Genomic DNA, 15,583 nt, shown 5'->3' with positions numbered 1-15,583 from the left:
TAGTTATAGGCTTTCGAGGCAGCTTTCAAAAATGCAAGAATAAGGGTTACAATCACAATAAAAATTCACAATTTTCAGTATTTTCTTTAAAATACAATTCACATGGCCAACAGCAAGAACAATATGCCTAAATAATAATACGTGTAAATACTTAATAAACATATATGAAAAATAAAAAAAAATGATGCAAAGTGAACAGACCCAGTTTCCCCTGGTGCTTAAAACAACAATGAAACTGGGTGCCCGGGAAGCAGCAGTGGGGAGGGAATTCCAAGATGAGGGGCCATCAGAGTAGGTCATCTTCCTGCTTTCTACACGCAACACACAACACGGGGCAACACTGTGAACAAGCTCTTATGGGTACAAGCAGTTATTTGAGTATTTTGTATCGGAATAAGCAAGATCTGCAATGTGCATGATTGAGCAGAATATAAAGAATATCCTGCAGGAGGCATCAGAGGAGATATGTATTTAGCATAGTTACATTAGGATGATTTTCCTGATGATTTTCAAATAATCTCCTCCAGTGTCCTGATCTGCTCATTTGGATACTTTCTGCTCCTCTGAACAAACTTCCCCCTGCTTGTCTCCAGAAGGAACAGAACAGACAGAATGACTGCAGGCAAAAGTTAGACAGACAGTTATTTAGCTCTCTCTCTCACACTCACACACACACACACAAAGTTGTTGTTTCTCCTCACCATTTTATTATTTTAAGCAGTTTGGTGTTGCACCCTCTTCACATCTTTATCCTCTGCCAACAGTTTGGGCCCCAAATATTTTGGGCTTTAATGTTGACTGGCAGCAATTTGAATTGTGTGCAGAAGAAAATGAGCAGCCAGTGTAGCTCTTTTCATGCTGTCAAGGCACAATGCTGATTGTTTGTGCCAGCTGGCAATCTTGCTGCAGTTGTTGCAGCTTTCATTTGCACAGTCCCAGCAGCTGAAGTCCCTCCCACATGTTGCTTAGCATCTGGATATGGTAATAAAGCATTTCATTTTTTCCATCCATGTATTTCTCGTCACTCCAGGCACAATGTTTTCTTTGAAACCACAACTCGAAGCTGGCCTCTTCTCCCCCCCCCCCCCTCCCGCCTGTACAATCCCCACCCTGACTCATGCGATTCCCCTCCCTTGCTTGCCTGAAAAAGCAGGCCTTTTGCCAGCAAAAGGAAGCCGCTAGAAACCAATCTGCCCACTCTTTTGAAGAGTTCCATCCACATCTCCTCCTATCCACCCCTCTCATGTGCAGAGCGGACAGTTTCACCAACAAAAGACTCAGTGCCCACATGCTCAGCTAAAGAAGTTCAGGAAATTGGTTTAGCATCCCCCTGAAGTAAGTGACATGTTTTTCTCGTCATATTTTGCTTTGTTTCAGGGGAGGCTCTCTGAAAATAAATATAAGCGAGTTAAGACATCCATTTATGGCGGGTTAAACTCCCCTCCTGTTCTCAGATACAGAGGATTTCTATTATCGGATCTGTTTTAGTAACGAAAGCTAGGAGTTCGGATAACTTTCTGGACAGCAGGCTTGCCTCTGGTATTCTACTGCTACGAAGAATTAACCAAGAATGTCGGCTAGCAGCAGCTTCCAAGCCCAGCTGCTTTTTTGTTGACGTGCAACAACTGACATGCCGTAGTCTCCACCACCTACTTTAGTGGCTCGTTCACATCATCAGACAATCCAAATTTTGGTCTCAAGATAGCTTGCTTTTTTATTTTGGACAACAGTATTCTTAAAGTATTTAATAGACATCTCTGCAGATCATGATTGGGTTAATCTCTCTGGCCTTGGTGGGTGGGGCTGTCAGGCAGTACAATGACATGTGAATGGCGTGCATGTGTCTTTTTAGCACTTTTTGATCCAAGGGGCTTCGTGGCACAAGAGGAACAGATGCCACTGAATGCAAAACCACACAATCTGGTAGGGGAATTCAGACAGAGGAGGAGTGTGGTCCATCAGTAGAACGGCTGCTTGTCAGATTCCATCCCTGGTATGTCTAGTTAAAAGGACCAGGTGGCAAGTGAAAGACCTCCATACCAGAGTATTGTCTGAGTAGACAATACTGACCTTGGTGAACCAGTGGTCTGATTCAGTATAAAGCAGTTCCATCTGTTTACACAGGTTAATGCTTTGAGAGTGCTAGCCCTATCACAGGCTATATAAATATTTGAGGAGAGTACATTGTTTGAAGTATCCCTTTGCTCTAAGACCAGCCCTGCCTATAGATTATCAGAGATAAGATAGAAATCATAGGAGAATCCATCACTTCTGAAGAGCACTGGAGGCCTAAAGGAAACAGGAGTTAGAATCTACAACCTCAAAGCTCATCTCAGAGGACAGGTGTGAATTCCTTCCTTTCATTTTCACTCAGCATGACTCAGAAACATGACAGATTTTTCCAGTTTTTGTCTCTTGTAGAATCACTCCTAATAACTGAAATTGATAATTGAATGACATTGTTACATTGTAACAATATGTACACAGATTGTACATAACCATCTGTGTACAATTTCTCTAAAGTCCCACCCTCAATTTAAAAAAAAGTATTTTCCCCTTTTCTTTGTGTATATATAAGGGGAAAGCTGCCAAAATGGATTGGAGACTTATTCTTAAAAAAAGAAAGTTGGGAGTTCAGATAACTTGGCACATATATTATACTGTTCTGATATTCTATTTAACATCTTGATGCGCCCTCTTGCTCAACTGGTATGGAGGTTTGGGCTGGGTTGCCACCAATATGCAGATGACACCCAGTTCTTCCTCCTGATGGATTACCTCCCCGATTCCCCCCCCCCTAGAAATCTTAGCCAGATGCCTGTGGCTGGGTAAGAAGGGACCAAGAGAAGAAGCATGCCTATCCCACCTGGACGGAGTGCGTCTAACAGTAGCCCACTCTGCAGAAACCTGGGGGTGGTCCTCGATGCCTCCCTCTCCATGGAGGCGCAGGTCACAAGAGTAGTGCAGCTGGCCTTCTACCACCTACATCAAGCCAAATTACTAGTACCCTACTTGGCACCAGAACACCTAGCCACAGTCATCCACGCAACGGTCACCTCTACACTGGACTTCTGCAACTCGCTCTATGCAGGCCTACCCTTATCCTTGACCTGGAAACTGCAACTGGTGCAGAACGCAGCGGCCAGGATTCTCACCCACACCCCGTGGAGATCTCATATCCAGCCTATATTTCAACAACTCAATTGGCTCACAATTGAATTCCGGATCAGGTTTAAGGTTTTGGTTCTTACCTTCAAGGCCATACAGGGTCTGGGCCCAGTGTACCTGAGAGACCGTCTCTCCGCCTATACCCGCAAAAGAGCATTACGCTCCGCCACTGCCAACTGGCTGGTGATCCCTGGCCCCAGAGAAGCACGTTGGTCCACAACGAGGTCCAGATCTTTTTCCATCCTGGCCCCCACCTGGTGGAACGAACTCCCTGAAGAGATCAGGGCCCTGCCTGAACTCCCACAGTTCCGCAGGGCCTGCAAAAGGGAGCTCCTCCACCAGGCATTTGCCTGAGACCGACCACAGGTCCCCCCCCCCCAACCTCTGACATCCCCTCCATGGCCTGAAGCAGCCTGACCTCTCTAGGGAGTTTAGCGTGTTATGTTGTTATTGTTGGGATCACTGAAGTTGTTGTTTAAAACCTCTGTTAAGTTGTTATTGTTGTATATAGACTATGTTGTATGTTGACTCATTCCATGTATCCCCTATGATGCTGTATGTAAACCGCCCTGAGCCATTTGGAAGGGTGGTATAGAAATCAAATCAAATATAAATAAATAAATAAATAAAATATTCAATTTGAAAAACTGGAAAGCAGAGCCAAGGAGACTGCAAACAGTTGAGGAGTGATTCATTACTGCAGTATTGTATTGACAGCTACAGCAAGAAGGCAGATACAACATATGTCTGCCCTGATGTAGAAAACATATCTGAAACTGGCCAGGGTAACTATCCTGAGCAAGATAAGGCAGGTTCAAATGATTCCTTACACTGGCATTTGCCGCATTCCCAACTAAGCAACTGGATCTTGGCACCCCTCAAATTGGATGACTGGTTTATAAGAGTGTATCTTGAGATTACTTTGGTTTGGGTGAGTTACTGTAATAGGATATTTAACAGCAGGTGTTAAATAGTCTTTCTTTTGCTTTGTGAGTGATAGATTTTGTTTTGCACTCTTAGTTGTCTTTCATATCATTATTTCAAAAAGGGATATTGAAATTTCTGTAATACACTGTTGTTTGCATTTTATCGATTAACCAATTAAGAGGCAGATAGTTAATCAACAAAAAGAAGTTGCGTCATTGGCTAACTTCCCTAACAAGAGCCGGTGTGGTATAGTCATGACAGTATCATACCAGTGATCGTTCCAGGTTCACGTCCCTACTTTGTCATGCAAACTCTCTGGGTGACCTTGGGTCACTCATACATTCTCAGCCCAGCCTGCCTTATGGGGTTGTTCAGAAGATCAAATGAAGGAGAGGGGAACAGTGAAGGTCACTTTGGGTCTCCCAATGGAGAGAAAGGCAGGATGTACATGAAGTAGATAAATAGATGAATAAAAACAAACCAATTTCAATGCAGGCTTCAGTTTCCGGCTGGTTTTGATGGACATGGCTGACAGTAGAAAGCAGGAATACATGGAACCTGAAAACCAAGCAGCCACCAGACCTTTCCTTCCTTGGAAGTAGGGTTTACTCCTAATTTGGATCCTGGGAACAGGGAACATCATTCTACTAAATCCAACATATATGTTAACATTTTTAAAAATTCCTGAAATATTTACACAGTCTGAAGAGAAACCAGAGTATAAAATTCCTAAAATCTCTGTCTCATTGTATGGAGCACCATTGTGTATTTATATTAATTTGATTCTGCTTAAATGAACTCAGTCAAGGTTCTTAAGCTCTATCTTTCAAGTTTCAACTGCTATTTCAAATGCAGCAATTCTCCTTGGTCTCAATAAAGGCAAGAATGTGGATTGTGGCCTTATTGGTTAAAATTGATTTATTTTCCAACTGGCCTTGCCCACATTATGTTGCAGGACAAATATTTCCACCATGGAGGAGAAAGTTGAAGGATAAATTGGGATATTATGGATTTTCCAACAGTTTTTCAGTCACTAGACTTTGCCGAGGCTAAATCTGTCCTAAAGCAAAGAATATTAGATGTAGAAAGGCAAATCGATATAAGCAGAATGAGGAACCCTCTATTTGATCTAAGTACTCTTAATAGAATAACATTGAAATCATACATTACATTTTTAAGGAATTTTAACTACAGGATAATTTTCTACCTTCTGCTGTTCTTGTGGCCAGATTAACTGAGTCTGCTCAGAAAAACTGTGTATATGGAACAGAAACTCCAGAATCAGAACATGTTTTCTTTGACTATAGGCTCTGCCATAGGGTCAGAGAAGTTCTTATTAATCCAATTCTTGCTTCTTATCCTGGTTGAAGTAGACAGTTCCTTTTTTCAATTATGTGAGCTGATAACAATCAGAAGCCAACATAGAAAGTTGCCAAGTATGGATGGTTGGCCTATCACATTAGAAAAGAGTTTAGGGAACACATGCCTAATCTCATTGATCTTAAACATTTTGCAATACATTGCATTTTGTATTAATTTTGTATTTATTTTAATGCTGTAATTCAGATTTTATTGTATGGCCGAATTTTTTAATACGGTGGCTGTTTTGATCTGGTCAATGATCATAATAAACTGATTGACTGATTTTTTAAATTCCTGAAAAAAACAACACCTTCAAATTTAATGTCTTATTTACAAGAAAATAAAGGAGCATGATTATGAAAGCTAAATCTAGGATTTTGTTGTTTTTACATAGCTTCCTCACATACAATATAGTCTCAAAGTAAATTTGCTGAGAGATACTGCTTAGCCCAAGGTCACACAGTGAACTTCAAGGGGGAATGTGGATTTGAACTATGGAGTTGTGATGTTTGTTTAAAAAAAACAGAGGCTTAAAAATATGGACTACATAAGAGAGACACAAATCCCTAAAGATGCCAGAATGGTTAAAAATAGCAGTCAAGAAGATTACAGAAAGGAAGAAAGTTTCCCTTGGAAAAGTGCATGTCTTACTCAATGAAGAAAATAAAAAAGAGCACTAACTATACATAAACTGACAAAAATACAAAGGAAAACCGGACTTCCTTAACTATGAGAGGTCCAGGAAATGACAGAGAGACGCTGGCATTGTCAGATGATGAGGGTATAAAAAGGGTATAAAAAGAAAACTAGAGGTATACAGAAATTCTTTTAGGGCATGAGGATATTTCCTGTTAGAAAAGGGGTGGCAAAGATCATGACTTGGATGACAGGGGTTGGCTGTTCTGGGGGGGGGGGGGGGTTGCTAATGATGTTATCAGGCCCTAAGTTTGTTGGTTATCCATCAATGGTTATCCATCAGTGCTTGCTGGACTGAAAGTTGGGTGAAGAGAGTGGGGGAGGGAGATTATTAAGAAAATGTTGAAACCCTACAGGCCATAATTATTTTTGGCACATACCAGGACACCATAAATTTTTAACAATTAATGTGCTGTGATTCATCAACCTTTGCTAGTTTTCTGTTCAGATGTATGGAGTAAGAAAGAAGGCTAGCAAGAAATATTTCAGGATGAGCAATAGGATTGCCAATGCCGTTTTTGGAAGTCCCTGCATATTTGGGGGTGATGCCTGGGGCAGGAGGGAAATCCTCCCCTTCATGTGAGATCATTTCCACCTAAATCAAGTTTTAAATCTCCTATTTCTGCCAGGCAAACTCTGCAGTGTGGATAGCCGGTAGGGAGACCCACCTCCATTTCTACTGCACATAGGCCTATTGAGGTTCTATTGAGGTGGGTGTTTTAGAAAGCAGCATTGCATCAAAACCCCAGAAGTTGCCAGCATAACTCCAAATCATCAATGTAAACCATAAAGTTTCACTTGAATGTGCCATTGACATGATGCCAATGACGGGACATGACTTCCAGATATTCACCAAAACTGACATGTCACTGGCACATTATTTTATTTATTGTTTGTTTGCTTGATTTGTAGCCCACAACTCCCAGACAAGCTGGCTCATGGCAGGCAACACAGTAAAAATCTCCACAATGAAACCCCCAGTAAAAAAAAGTAGAAAAATTAACCCTCCCTGGTGATGAAAACTAGCCTTCCCACTCCCTGCTCAGCAGACTCCCCAATACGCCATGCCTCAGGAAACAGATGGATCAAACTATCCTGGCTTCATTCAAAGACCTGGTGGAAGAGGTTCATCTTGCAGGCCTTGCAGAAGTGAGAAAGCTCAGTCAGGGCACTCAGCTCTCCCAGGAGCTCATTCCACCAGGTCAGAGCCAGGACCTCCTGCGAGCCAGGGACTACCAACAAGTTCTCACCTGCAGAGCAAAGGCCTTTGCAGGGGGACAGGGAGCAGGTGGTTCCACAAGTATGTGGGGCCTAGATTAAAACGCAAATGGCCTTGAAGGTCAACACCAGAACTTTGAATTTGATCCAGGCCACAACTGGTAACCAATGTAGCTGCCTCAGCACTGGCTAGATATGGGCCCTCCAAGATGTTCTGTGAAGACCCTAGGTCCCCGCCTTCTCCTCCTGCTGGTTGTCATTGAATGTCTGCCAACCCTAAGATCAGGTGTAATTTAAGGTGACCAGATTTTAACATTGGTAAAGAGGGACACCGTTGACTGAGGGGGGGGGGGTTCTTGACTAAAATTTGGTCTATATGGAGCAACAAAAAGTTTTATAGAACACATAGAATGCAAAAATAGTATTGTAATATATATATATATATTTTTAATTTCAACATACGTACAATTTGCCAGGTACCCCCAGATGTCCCTCCAAAAGTGGGACAATCTGGTCACCTTAGTGTAATTCCAGAGCACACCTGGACATTGCCAATTTTAATGGGCAGCCAACTTTGATACCAATGGTATGCATTTGTAACTCAGAGGTACGGAATAATTCACCATGATTAACCTTGAAAGAAATCTTGATTCAGTTGTTGAGAATTCACTGCAAATCTCAATGCAGCATGAAGGGGATGGCTATGCCCATCATATTCTAATGTGATCTTCCACAGGCACTGTTGGCAGAGTTTAAGTAAGCAAAAAGTGCACAGCACCAGAGTACTTAAAGAATAGTTTTATTGAGATTAGAAACAGCTTTGTAAAGAAGAGAAAGGAGAGAGTCTCCTAGCAGACTGTCTAACTGTTGTTCTTTTTCATCTGAAGGCAAACAGGAAAGAAGTGTGCTCAAAGGAACAGGAAGTATCTAATTGAACCAATCATGACACAGAAGGATATTTGAAAAATCCCAGGAAGTTCCTGATCTAAATATGCTAACTACACATCTTTTCCAATGCTCCCTGTAGGATATTCTTCATATAAGTTATTGAATCATGCTTAATATAGTTCTTGCATATTCCAACAGGTATATGGCCCAACTAGACCTTGATGGAGTCAGATAGACCTTCAATCTGATTTGTCAGGACAATTCTTGAGTACTGAAATAGCCCAGAGACAGAATATCTGCCTTTTTCACAAACTCTCACTCTCATGAAAAAGCTACAGTGCGATGATTTGCTGCCTTCACTGTATCTGATCTGGATAATAATAATAACAATTTTATTTTTATAGCCCACCCTTCCTGGTTTGGTCAGGACAGGTAACTATGTAATAATAATAACTGATAACAATGGATAACAATTAAACTTTTCAACTAAAATATTAAATTATATAAACTTATTAAAACACCTCTATTAGTGTCTTGAAAAGGGGAACTTCATTTTTGCTGGGCAATTGGCCTATGGATGGTGCATTATTTGTTTTGTGAGTAGAGAGGCCAGCATTTTCTCGGTTTTAATTTCTTGGCCTCAATTGTAGGCCCGGTGGAACAGCTCTGTCTTGCAGGCCCGCTGGAACTGCTGAAGGTCCCAGAGGGCTCTGATCTCATCAGGGAGAGCATCCCACTAGTTTGGGGGCAGGATCAAAAAATCCCTGACTCTGGTCAGATCAAGTTTTATTTGGGGGGGGGGGCTCCTGAGCAAGTGACGATCACTGGAACTTAGTGTTCTTTGGGGGTATAGTGGAGGTACCATAGGTACAGTGGTCCCACACCAAAACCTTGAACCTGATCTGGTCTCTCATGTGGAGCCTGTGCATCTGGGAGGGCACTGGTGTGATGTGGGGTCTCCACTGAGTTCCCAGTGGACTTGTACTGCAGTGCTCTGGACCAGTTGAAGTTTCCAGATGAGCTTCAAGGGCAGCCTTGCATAGAGCAAGTTACAGAAGTCTAGTCTGGAGGTGACTGTTGTGTGGATCATGATGGCTAGGCCAGATACCGATAGGTACGGTGCAAGCTGTTGCATCTGGCGAAGGTGGTAAAATGAATGGCAGACAGGTAAAATGCTAGAGAGGCATCCAGAATTACACCTAGACTTTTGATGGTGGTCACAGGTGTTACAGACCCCGTCTAGCATTGGAAGTTGCATTAGTGTATATTGTTGTATTAGCATTGAGTAGGGTTCAGCCCTTACTAGCAGCATCTCTCCTGATGTCTTTCCCACCTCTACTAATTCAGTTCTTAGTACTAGAGATGGTAGATTATCATGAAGTTATATGTGCAAATCATGAGCAACAGCATGCGCTGTACCAATGGTGTGTAATTAGAAAAGCAGATACGCAACTGGTAAAGATTAATGTCTTCCTCATTAGTCAGGCAATAGCTTTTCATTCCCCATAATTATTTGTCATTCAAGAACTATTAAATAAACCCAGCCCATTCAGACTAATACATAAGACTCATGTGTCCATGCTGATTATGTCTGGGGAGCTGGAATAATAACTTATAACTGGAGTCATAGCAAAACTACAAAACATGTCCAGAGCTCACACAGCCAAGGAGGTAACAAAGCTGTGTACAGAAAGAAGCTAAGATTTGCAGAACTGTACCCTTGATTCTAACAATATTGCAAACTCCAAAGAACTTACGTGGACTATACAGTGTCCTAGCTGCATGGTGATGGGTGAAGGTAAGGCAAGCTTGACTATTGTCTTTTAAGAAATGAAGGGATAAGAAAAAAGAAAGGGAGATTACAGTTCAGGAATGCCTTGTTCCCTCTTCTCTTTCAATGGAGTCTGCAGGTAAGGTAGCAGGGAGTAAATGACTTATTTGTACACATCCTCCAAAAAATGACAGCGGGAAACAAAGAACTTTGGTAGTGGTAAGTCAAGGGACATCCTATCCTTTCTTTGAAATAATTTTTAATATGTACATCCAACTCAAAGATTTTTGTTTTTATTCATGTATAGTTCTCTCCTAAAATACTAACCAAGTTTAGAATATTATTTTTCACTACATGCCATCAGAAATGTAGGATCTACTTCCATGGTACCAATCAAATAAGTTCAATCATCAAACAATGTCTAGTATTTGGTATAAGACTGAATATGTATTAGAGACTAGCAACCATAATAAAATAGAAACCTACTATTAAAGAGGGACTCAGATGGACTGTTTCTCTTGGGCTGCTATGAAAATGTTCTATTTTAAATTCTTAGTGCTGATTATCTTCTTACAGCCCATGAGAGATAAGAACAAGGCTCCTTGTTGCTGGTCCCAGATCACAACACTGGAATTTCTCCTTGGACAAAGAAAACAAGATGGCTGCTCTCCTCGCAGAAAACTTCCGCTTCCTCTCACTATTCTTCAAGAGCAAAGATGTGATGATTTTCAATGGTCTGGTTGCCTTGGGCACAGTAGGAAGCCAGGAAATCTTCTCAGTAGTTGCATTCCACTGTCCGTGCTCCCCGGTGAGGAACTACATCTATGGATTGGCTGCCATAGGTGTACCAGCCCTGGCCTTGTTCCTTATTGGTGTCATATGGAACAATCACACATGGAACCTGGTAGCTGAGTGTCACCGACGAGGAACCAAGAACTTTTCAGCAGCAGCATCCTGCTTGATCTTTGGCTCAGTCATGGGTCGAGCTGCAGTGGCTCCTGTCACATGGTCGGTGATCTCCCTGCTTCGTGGAGAGGCCTATGTTTGTGCCATGAGTGAATTCATGGATCCTTCCTACTTGTATGAATTTCCTACTGGCTATGGAGCCAAGACCATGGCTAGATTCCCTTGTGATGATCTGCCAGGAAACTTGACAAAATTTAAGGATGACGTTATAAGGCAATTAAAATATGAGTCACAGGTACATATTTTATTTCCTTGTTTATGAATTAGAAGAATGCTTCCTACTTGATTATTGTGGCGATTTACCTCTGTATGTCAGTGTTAGCAGCCAATGACTTTGAAAAATGTCCTTGCACCTGTCATGTCTATCCCTATATTTATTTACATAATTTCTACCTCACCATTTCCACATATTCCCCAAAGCAGCTAATGACACTGCAAAATGTAGGAACTTTTCTAAAGTTAGTGCATGCTGAAAGTAAACAAATCTTGTTCTTGGTTTATTCTGATATTTCTTTTCTAGAGATGTTGAGGTTATTTTGTAATTTGGTGATAGTGTTTGCCTTTGTTAAGCATTAAAAGAACAGGAATGCTAGCTCTTAAAATATATATTCTCAAGATTCTAGATTCCTAGTCCAGAAAAACCTTTAACAATGAATTAAATGTAAATTTGGGGGGGCTATTGAAGATTAATTCATACGCTTTCCAAAGTAGATGTTCACAGTGCTTAATTGATACAAGCTTAGAAATTATCTAGACCTGCCAAAATATGGAGGTGCAGATTTTCTTGAACCTGCTGTATATCCATCTTCCTTCTAAATGTATACTGTACAATCAGGCAGCACATCTGAAGACACTACAGGGAAAAAACCAATACACAGCCCTGTTCATTTACTAACACTGTCGTTTCTTACAGCTTTTTGGGTGGATGCTCCTTGGTGTAGTTGCAGTTCTAGTGTTCCTCACCAAGTGCCTGAAGCATTGCTGTTCACCACTCAGCTATCGGCAGGAGGACTACTGGGACCAGTACCGATCCAACGAGGCCAAATTGTTTCATCGCACTGCAGAGGTGCATTCTAAGGTCATGGCTGCCAACAATGTCAAAAAATTCTTTGGTTTTGTATGCTTAGATAAGGAAGAGAAAGAACTAGTACAGGAGTACCCCGTGGAAGATGTCCAGCCAAGGCCACAATGGGATGCCATCACTGGGGTCTGTATCTATCGGGAGAATAAAGGATTCCCTCTCTACAGCCGTCTTCATAAATGGGCCAAAGGTGCAGTGGGATGCAATTCAGGTCCTGATAACCAGGAAATGGTCTTCCTTGCTGCCTAAGATAACCGAACATGTTCAGTAATCTCTCTCCCTACTCCATTTTATCTATTAACAAAGATCTCAGCTAGGGCATAAAGTTGATGGACTGCTTGTGAACTAAGCAACACAGGTCACCTACTTCAGGAAGAGGAATCAAAGACCAGTGGCAATTGTTTCTCACTGGGGCGTTCTCTGAAAAGATCATAGCTTTGCTACTTTGGCAGAAGAAGAATACTAAACTTGAGGTAACCAGGTGAAGCTTGCTGGCTGGCTGGCTGCAGAATTTACAGATGCCAGGCACAGAGAAGTCCTCAAAAGAGACACAAGTGGAGAATTAATATTTATTTTCATTTACGGTACAAAACTACCTTAAGATTCTTATTTTGACTGCTGCCACCTAGCTTGTATTTTAGCAGCTTTCCTCTACTGAGACTCAAACCAGTGTGTGGTCATTGAGAGAAAGGCAGAAGTGATAACATATATGACTAACTCAGGAACTTTACTGCTGCCTGGCAGGTTTTCTGTTTGGGGGACATAGGACTAGTGGAATTCTGCCTTTGCAAATGGCAGCTGCTCTACTTTTCCTTGCTTTGGCTTTTAAGACCTGGACTGAATTCTCTTTTGTTCAATGATACTGTGCTTTGAAATGGCACACCTGTACTACTGCACTTGGAAAGCTTGTTTATAGTTATGGGTCTTCCACAAGGCTGCACTATGTGACAGAAACACAATTTCTTGCTCTGAAGGTTGAGTAAATACAGCAGTCTTTACTTTTCCCCACTCCTAAAAGCAAATGTGATAGTTGGAAGATAGCAATTGGGGCCATCCATTGGCAAGGCAGGGGTTGCGTTATAGCAAGGGAATTCTTCAGATATGCAGGAAAACCCTTTTAACCTTAAGAAAGCCCCTCCCTCCCCCCCCCCTTCACTCTCTCACACGCATATAACCCTGATGAAGACTTCATGTTAGGGTTTTCCAGTCAAAGGTGCAGAACTGAGATCAGTTGAGCATAAATTAAAAGAGGAAGAAAAAGAGAACAGGAAGAGAAAGTTGGACAAGCTCAATATCTTGAATATACAAGTATCCTGCAGGAAGATATTTCTGATCACTTATTCGTCATCCATTATTTCCTGGCAGGTCCAATTTATTTTTCCCCTTCAGCTAGGAATCTTGCAAGCCTCCAAAATTTGTGACCATGATACTGTACAATCAGAAGTAGCAAGGTATACATATGAAGAACAGCAAAAATACACTTTTGCTATAATACCAATGCAGATCATCCTATGATGAGAGCCAGTTTGGTGTAGTGGTTAGGAGTGTGGACTTCTAATCTGGCATGCTGGGTTCGATTCTGCGCTCCCCCACATGCAACAGAACCAGCTGGTTGACCTTGGGCTCGTAAGCTGCTTTGAGCCTCCTTCGGGTAGGGAAAAGCAGCATATAAGAACCATGGATAAGAATCAGGCATAGCAGGCAATGGCAGTGCTTTAGTAAAATCTCTTTATGTCATGTTTCAGTTCTACTTCCTAGATAACCAAATGCTGACCTATTAAGTTCAGAATGTATTCAGTTTGGTGGTTAGGAGTTAGAATCCACGTGGATTTCTAATCTGGCATGACAGGTTCAATTCTGCACTCCCCCACATGCAACCAGCTGGGTGACCTTGGGCTCGCCACGGCACTGATAAAACTGTTCTGACCGAGCAGTAATATCAGGGCTCTCTCAGCCTCACCCACCCCACAGGGTGTCTGTTGTGGGGAGAGGAAAGGGAAGGCGACTGAAAGCTGCTTTGAGACTCCTTTGGGCAGAGAAAAGCAGCATATAAGAACCAACTCTTCTTACTATTATTTCTGTGTAGTATAGGATATGATCTACTTGAACCATACTAGTTGCAGATTTCTGTTAGACCACCAACCTCTCTTCCGTATTTAATATATTACATTAATATTTTATTTTACTTGTTCCCTCTAACCATCTTTAAAAGGTAATGGAAAGCTTTGGCCTTTTAAGTGAGTAGGAAACTGTACAAAAATGATATAACTTGGTTTAAAGGATAAAGGTTATAATGAACAAAGAAGTATGATATCACAATATTTGTCAAGATTGTTAAAATATCAAAATTAGTCAGAAAACAAGCAGCCGTTCTTATCTTGCCCCACTGAAAATGTTGTTAGGCTCATTCCATGTCATGTTCTGATTTTTGCTAATATAGAAATGTACAATATTCTCAGCAAAAACCATAATCACAACTCAGTTCCTATATATGCAGGCAGTCCCTGTTAATGGAGTCACCAACCGCCTTGCACTGAGGAAAAGCAGCAAAGGTCTTTCTTTTCATAACTGAGGGCCTTGGAGGTCTCCAAAATAATATAGTTTGATTTTAGGTCTGTTCTTTCTCTAGGTCTTTTTAAAGATGTTGCAGTGCTTAAGCTCTTCTTTGAATTGGCCTTATTTAGCTCAGGATAGTACATTGCCAGCATATGCACAACTATTTTATAATAAAAATGTATATATATTTCAAAATTTGCCAGTGTTGACCCCAGTAAATGTTAAGAGATACACCATGTCAACATTTATGACTATCATTGGGTTGTTAGATATTCAAAACACTTTTAGCACTGACAACATACAACCCTTTGAGTTCTGTTACAAGATTCTTTAAACTAGTATAGTGTCACACATGCCTGTTGGATGCCAAAATCTGCACAGTAAGACCATTTATGCACTGGGAACTTCACTGCCCCAGCTCCTGTGCAGGAGCACAAATCAGGGGTGAATGAGGTGTACCAGGCCAAATGCTCCCCCACGGGGGGGCAGGAAGAGGTGGGGCAACCAGCCACAACTAAAACTCCAGCCTGAAGCACGGCATTAAACCTCCAGTGCATAAACGGTCTAAGCTAGTTTTCCTATGCATATTAACCCCCACCTATGGTGCACTGCAAAGGCATGAATTATGGTTACTTTTGCACAATACCACTAAGTTGATTTGAAGACTGAAATCTCCTTATGCACGTGGGAGGCAACAAATTTAGGAAACCATCTGATGTGGGCACAGCAAATGAACTCTATGGAGTTGGTTCAACTAGTCTATTCATAGTGGATGAAATGAGCTAAATGAATTCATACACATAGGTAAAGTGGAGAACCTAAACTAAAGTGGAACCCAGAAACTAAACTAAACCAAACCTGCAACCCAGAAGAGGGCTTCTACCAGAAGAAAAAAGTTCAAGGTTTCATAGAACTATGAAGTTAACAGACCCTAAACCTCACAAAAACAG

At 41.5% G+C, this 15,583-nt stretch overlaps 1 protein-coding gene across 1 annotated transcript; it reads left to right on the top strand.

The window, feature by feature from the left end:
* Positions 1 to 1,169: 1,169 nt before the first annotated feature.
* Positions 1,170 to 15,474, top strand: CALHM2 (calcium homeostasis modulator family member 2). Its single transcript, XM_077349608.1, has 3 exons — positions 1,170 to 1,335; positions 10,607 to 11,231; positions 11,910 to 15,474. The coding sequence occupies exons 2-3, from the start codon at positions 10,689 to 10,691 to the stop codon at positions 12,324 to 12,326; spliced, it is 960 nt and encodes a 319-aa protein (XP_077205723.1). The 5' UTR covers positions 1,170 to 1,335; positions 10,607 to 10,688; the 3' UTR covers positions 12,327 to 15,474.
* Positions 15,475 to 15,583: the final 109 nt, after the last annotated feature.

The sequence above is a fragment of the Paroedura picta genome, chromosome 8 (genome assembly GCF_049243985.1).
Source record: "Paroedura picta isolate Pp20150507F chromosome 8, Ppicta_v3.0, whole genome shotgun sequence".
Taxonomy (NCBI): domain Eukaryota; kingdom Metazoa; phylum Chordata; class Lepidosauria; order Squamata; family Gekkonidae; genus Paroedura; species Paroedura picta.
This window is presented reverse-complemented; position numbering and strand designations above follow the sequence as displayed.